The 6,814-nt window shown below is 45.0% G+C and overlaps 1 protein-coding gene across 1 annotated transcript; it reads left to right on the forward strand.

The window, feature by feature from the left end:
* Window positions 1-2,266: 2,266 nt before the first annotated feature.
* Window positions 2,267-6,598, forward strand: LOC137318102 (probable G-protein coupled receptor 139). Its single transcript, XM_067981078.1, has 3 exons — window positions 2,267-2,442; window positions 5,423-5,523; window positions 5,679-6,598. The coding sequence occupies exons 1-3, from the start codon at window positions 2,267-2,269 to the stop codon at window positions 6,596-6,598; spliced, it is 1,197 nt and encodes a 398-aa protein (XP_067837179.1).
* The last annotated feature ends 216 nt before the right edge of the window (window positions 6,599-6,814 follow it).

Raw genomic sequence — 6,814 nt, forward strand, 5'->3', positions numbered from 1 at the left:
AATGGGTATAAAGTGGGGTTTACATAAGGGTCTGAAAGGGAGGTTATAAATGATTTGAAGAGGGATTTTAAATAGGGATTTAAAAAGGGACTTAAGGGGCTTGAAGGGGTTAAATACAGTTAAATAGGTTCAAATGAGAGTTTTGAAGGGTTTAAAACGGGTAGAAAAAGAGGGGTAAAAGGGGGCTTGAAGGAGGAGATTTAAAAGAATTAAAATGGAGGTTAAAAGGGTTGTAAACTGAGCTGAAAATGGTTGTTAAAAGATTTAAAATTGGGTTTAATGAGTTAAAACGTGTACAAAGAGATATTAAAAAGATTGGAAAAAATTTGTAAAATAAGTATTAAAAAGAATACTTTACTGAATAATTTGGGAAAAGTGGATCACTTTGCATTGGGATTAGGAATAAAGTGAAGTAAAATGTCCCTGAATAACAGAGAGACCTGGCGGTTTAGGTGCTCAAATCTTCACAGGTGGCAGGACAGATTGATCGGGCTCAGAGAAAGCAGACGGGATCCTGGGCCTAGGATGAATGAGGAGAGGTAATATAAACATCATATAAATGGTACAATTTTATAGTGGGGTGCAGGAATAGAGAGACCTGGGGGTTCACAGACCCATATTTTGAAGGTGGCAGGGCAGATGGAGAAAGCGGTTAAAAAAGCAAACCCGATCCTGGGCTTTATAAATAGAGACATAGAGAATAAAAGCAAATAATTTAAGCTGAACCTTCATGAATCACTGGCTATGCCTCAGCTGGAGCATTGTGTCTAATTCTGGGCACTGAACTTTAGGAAGGACATCAAGGGCTTGGAGAGGGTGCGCAGGATATTTACTATAATGGCACCGGTAAGGAGGGATTTCCTTTTTGCGGAGACACGAGAAAAGCTGGGATTGTTCTCCATCGTGTGGAGAAGGTTAAGCAGAGACTTAATAGAGCTGTTCAAAATTATAAATTATAGAATCATAGAATCATGGAGTAATAGAATCATAGAGTCATAGAATCTTACAGCATAAATTAGGCCAGTCAGCCCATCGTGCCTGTTCCGGATTTTAGGAACAGCTATCCAATTAGTCCCACTCACCCGCTTGATTGGCACCCCATCCACCACCCTAAATATTCATTCCCCCCACCATCGGCGCACCTGACAGCACTGTGGGAGAGCCTTCACCACACGGACTGCAGCGGTTCAAGAAGGCGGCTCACCACCACCTTCTCAAGGACAATTAGGGATGGGCCATAAATGCTGGCCTTGCCAGCGACGCCCACATCCCAGGAACGAATAAAAACACTCAAACCCAACCCTTTCCCAATTGTCACGCAAATCCTTCATTTTCAAGAATAGTTCACATTCCCTTCTGAAAGTATTTATTGAATCTGCTTCCACCACCCTTTTAAGGCAGTGTATTCCAGATCATAAGAATTATATGGTTCTATTTTAATAGGGGTGCAGAAACAGAGAGAGCCGGGGATTCACGTTCGCAAATATTAGAAGGTGATATGACATGTTAATAAAGCTGTTATATAAACGCATTAAAGTATACTTGGCGTAATAAATAGAGGCATAGAGTACAAGCGCACGGTGGGTATGCTAAACACTTATAAAACATTGTTAAGGCTTCAGCAAAGGTATTGCCTCCAATCCTGGGCACTGCATGTTAGGGAGGCCTTGGAGAGAGTGCAGTGGAGATTAAGCAGACTGGTACCAGGGAAGGAGGATTTCAGTTATTTGGACAGACTATAGAAGGAGGTATTGATCTCCTTAGAGCAGTGAAAGTTGAGGGGAATTGTATTAAAGGTTTTCAAAATGATGATGGATTTTGAAAGAGTAGATCTGTTTCAACCGACAGGAGAGACGATAACGAGCAGACAAAGATTGAAGATAAGTGATCAAAAAAAGCCAGGGGGAGATGAGGAGATTTTTATTACGCAGCGAGTTGTTATGATCTGGAACACATCGCCTGAAAGGGTGGAGGAAGCAGATTCCATCGTATTTTCAAAAGGCAATTGGAAATACACTTGAAAAGGAGTAATTTTGCAGGGCAATGGGGGAAGGGAAGGTGAGTGTGAATAATTTGCGAGCTCTTTCAAAGAGCAGAAACAGGCATGATGGGCCGAACGGCCTCGTTCTGTGCTGTATGTTGTTATGATTCAAATCAATGGCGGTGGGGTGCGGATTGTAAATTGAAGCATTTGCATCATTTGAGCTTTTAATAGAAAACTTAACTCTCATCAAAACCACGTGAATCAATTACTGGGAAGAGTAAAATGAACTCGAGATCTCGTGTTTTTGGAAAACCAAATATAAGTGAAGTGAAACATATTTCCAAACACTTTTTTTTCATTTGGCGGCTGGAAGTTATCAGCAAACTCTCGAAACGGAAACGAGAACAGCTGCATCGCTTGCCTCCACTGACTGCAGTTTGCAACCTGGAGATTGTCCAGTAAAATAGATGTGTTCCCTTTTTCTCGCCACAGACACGGCTCTGGGTGGAAACCAGACGGTGAGCAAAATTAAAGATGAAACTTTACGCGGGCAATCAAACCCAGTGTCATTTGAATCAAAATATTGTGAGTTTGAATGAAGGTTCTTGTAAAAAAACAACTAAAGGATGAACTGAGTCGATCTCAATATTTGTGCGCATGAGCTGCACAAAGTAAAAGCAAAATGCTCAAACTTGTGGAGACAGATGCAAACTGTTTCCGTTTGTGGCCAGCTCACTTCCTCCAACATTGGATCGATACCAGTAAGATGATTTTTCACTTCACACTTGCGGTGTTTTATTCAAAGTCTGATTGGCCACGCGTCTTCTGGCAATTTACCTTATTAATTACCAGTTTGTATAGGATTTTGGAAGTTGTCGATGGTTAAAGTGGGGTAAGCCCGGCACAGCCCCTTGGGCCAGACACAGTACACTGCCCTCCTGTGGCGACATAGTGCTCTACCCGCTCCCTGTGCCAGACACGGTGCACTGCTCCCCTGTGGGAAGCGCTGCACTCCCCGCCCCCTTGTGCCAGACATGGAACAATGCCCTCATGTGGTGACCCCGTACTCTCCCGCGCTGCGGCGACGCGGTTCACTACCCCGCAGTGGTTACCCAGTACACTGCCTCCATGTGGTGACCCCACATACTGCCCCCCCACTCTGTGGTGACCCGGCACACTGCGCTCCTGTGGTGACCCGGTACACTGCCTCAATATAGTCAACACATCCATTTCTCCGCCCCCGCCCACCTCGTGGTGACCAGATATACTGCCATCCTGTGGTGGCATGTTTCTATGTCCTATCACTGGGAGCGAGTTCCACCCCTTCTGTGGGTTTCATCCATCCCTTCCCACCGAAAGCCGCGGAAGCTGTCTTACTGACCTCACAGACATGTGACGTTGCGGGGCCAAAGCTGCGTCCTTTCAACGGCCGTGCGGGTTCAACTCCGGAGCCCCGTGACCCCGAGCAGACCCGCGATCAGTCAAAGAATGGGAAGTGCCTTTCACCTGTTTCCAACCCAGAGAAAGGGCGGAGATGGTGTATGACAGTAATTTATGCCGAGATGACGCTCTGGCCTGCACCCCTCCATCGCGCGCTGTTTCCCAGTAAAATTGGGTTGAAGAGGGAACGGCCCCGAGGGCCTAAAATGGGCGAGGTCCCGGGGCCGGGCCGCTGGTCCACGGACTATTGAGCGCCGCGGAGAAGGCCGGGGGATGGAGGAGGCGGGCGGATGTCCCCGAAGCCGGATTAGAGCACGATCCGCCACATAAAGCAACTTATCTAACTTTGGATCTACCTTTCTTTCAAGTCTTCAGAAGATTGCTTGGAAGAATCTGAGCGGATTCACTTAAAGGATCTGTCTTTTCAGGCCGTTAATTTACTTTTAAAGCCATACCGCCATGTCGCGCTGAGGATGCATCTGCTTATTTACACAGATCCTCCATATTTCTTGAATCTGCTCCGTATAGGGATAATGTTGGGTTTTACTGACTAGAGATGGCCAGTCCCCAAATTACATACTCAACTTTAAACACTCAAACGCTCAAATGGCTCTAGTTCTGTTCAAGCGGTCGCCATCAATGTTAGGTTTTTGCCCCCCGAATCCAATAAGCTAAATGTACAGTGTTTTTTTACAGGATGACCCGTAAACATCGGCCGAAAACTAGGAAACAATGAGACGTCGGGTCAATACATTTTAAACATATTAAATAAAACACCACATACAGTGACCATTCTGCAAGGAGGTAGTGCCACTCAAACGATGTCCTTCAGGACTCGGCCAGCTCGGTCAGCAGTGGTACTGCAAAACACCGGACACGACAAAGGCAAATCAAGCCCAGTCCGTCCTGCAAATTCCTCCTCACTAACATCTGGGGACTTGTGCCAAAATTGGAAGAGCTCTAAGAGTATGTGTACAATTTGTACTCGAGGAGAACGGTCACCTCTAGTGTAATGTACAGGGGCACTAGTACCGAAAGAGAACTGTTACCTCTAGTGTAAGTGTACCACAAGCACCGGAGAAGGACAATAACCGATTTTGTCAGTGCCGGGATAACACTAGCAACGGAGGAACACGATCAACATTTGTGCAAGTGTAGGTGTACCTGACGAAGGAGATAATCTCCGAAAGCTTGTGATTTTCAAATAAAACTGTTGGACTATAACCTGGTGTTGTAAGATTCCGTACATTTGTCCTTTAGTGCAAGTGTAGGGTGCCATTACTGCCGGAGGCGCAGGTTCACTTCTGATGCTGCAAGACTGGGGCCATCACCAATGCGGCAGGAATAAGTTCAGCGCTTCTACTGGATGAGTTGGGGCACTGGGAGTGAATCAAGAGCAGGTTCAGGGCGATTACTTCAATGGTAGCTGCTGACACCAGTCCTGTGGCAATAGGGTCAGGAGCAGGACTGGGAGATTCCACTTTCCATTTGTGAAGAATGTTTTAATTGTTTGTGTTTTTTTGAAACTGTCCAATACAATTTTAACTTTTTCATTTAATCTGATGTATCAAACAAGAAAACAACTTACCTGAGTCAATTTTTAAATGACTGTAACTATTGTTCATTACGATGTAACGTGATTGGCTCCCGGGAGGATTGATGTGTGTATAAATGTAAGGATCCCTTCTCCCTCCTCGAACATGCGCTCGTCAGAGTCTTGCAGCTCCGACAGAAGTCATCCATTCTCAGAGAAAATGGGACAAGTATCTATTCAACAGATAAAACAGATTTACAACCCGATTCTCGCAGCCGTCAGTATCCCCGGTGAGCCATTGTAACCTGTTTCTTGTTAATCCATGTTGGAACAGGTCAAATATTTCCCGGATGTCAGCAATACACAGTCGGCATTGACCGGGACCAATTTGTTAACACGTAGTTTGCCCTTTTTGCGTTCCACTTAATCTCATAATTTTACTGATGTTACAATGTTCTTTGCAGCTCCAACATGAGGATTTCAGTAGATTTCTGGGCCATCTTGTCACCCCGTGCAGAATCGAGCGCTGCAACAGTTCATGAACATGTGTCAGTAGCTTTCCCTGGTAATCGCTCCAATATTAATCCTGTTCTCACCGTGCACCGTGTTAATAATCATACAGAATGGAGTAAAATGCTCTCAACAGGTATCTCCATATACCGCATGCTGTATTTCAATCAGACACTGGAATATTATTTCTTTCCTCTCTCTTTATTACAGCGAACTTCATGACAATTGTGATTCTCTCAAGAGGAAACTGCGGCCTTTCCAAGTGTATCTCTGGCTACATGGTGGCCATGGCAACAGGCGATCTACTGGTCATGATCATCAATATAATCGTGTATCATATTTTCAGTTATCAGTTCCCACTTTCATTCCTCTCCTTCACTCCCGTGTGTAGGTTCATTTTATACATGACTGTTGTCACGCTCGATTTGTCTGTTTGGTTCACCGTCTCCTTCACATTTGAACGTTTTGTCGCTCTCTGCTGCCAGAAGTTTAAAACCAAGTATTGCACCGAGAGAACTGCGGCCGCGGTTCTAACAACCTTCTTTGTTCTGATCTTTTTAAAGGACATCCCCGTTTTGTTTCCATATGCACCGGAACGAATAATTAACAAAGTGCAGTGGGGCTGCCGGGAAAGTGAGGCTGTTCTCTCCTCACCTCCAATTACAGCGTACGGCTCGTTTCACGGCATCTCGCTCGTTTGGCTTCCCTTTACCTTAATTGCCTTGTTTAATTCTTTGACCATCAGACGGATTTTAGTGGCCAGTCGAGCCCGCAAGGCACTCCGGGGTCACAGCAGTGAGGATCAGTGTGATCCAGAGATGGAGAACAGAAGGAAATCCATCATTTTACTCTTCACCATATCGGGCACTTTTATAATTTTGTGGTTGACAACTGCTGTGAGTTTATTAACTACCAGACTGACAAACTCCAATTATTACCGAGGGGACCGTACAAACCCAGGGTATATCGCCACCGAAACCGGAGCTATGCTGAAGTTTTTGAGTTGCTGTCCAAACACGTGTATTTATGCAGCTACCCAGAGGAAATTCAGAGAAGAGCTGAAGAAGCTGCTGAAATCTCCCTGGACACTGATTCTAAGATTGGTTAAAACTGAAAGAAATGCGAAATAGAGCTCCCTTTGGGGCATTAGATTTCACTTTCAGCCTCTATTCCAGTTTAGACTAAGGTTCCCTCTCCTTACCGCTACATAAAGATGGTTCTTGTAAAAACTCACAGGTAAGCGACGATATTTCATGCACTTTTCAGCATTTACCGGCAACATTCACCGTGGGTTTCTACAGTTTTGACAGTTCATTGGCCGAGTGACTCCTGCCAAATAAGGACAT

The sequence above is a fragment of the Heptranchias perlo genome, unplaced genomic scaffold (genome assembly GCF_035084215.1).
Source record: "Heptranchias perlo isolate sHepPer1 unplaced genomic scaffold, sHepPer1.hap1 HAP1_SCAFFOLD_65, whole genome shotgun sequence".
NCBI classification, from domain to species: domain Eukaryota; kingdom Metazoa; phylum Chordata; class Chondrichthyes; order Hexanchiformes; family Hexanchidae; genus Heptranchias; species Heptranchias perlo.

Bases quoted from the DNA above. Each gene is read 5' to 3' on its own strand.
- LOC137318102 (XM_067981078.1), top strand. From the start codon at position 2,267: ATGAACTCGAGATCTCGTGTTTTTGGAAAACCAAATATAAGTGAAGTG. The intron at 2,443-5,422 runs GTAAAATAGATG...TGTTCTTTGCAG, and splicing joins TGCAACCTGGAGATTGTCCA to CTCCAACATGAGGATTTCAG. The intron at 5,524-5,678 runs GTAATCGCTCCA...TCTTTATTACAG, and splicing joins TGTGTCAGTAGCTTTCCCTG to CGAACTTCATGACAATTGTG.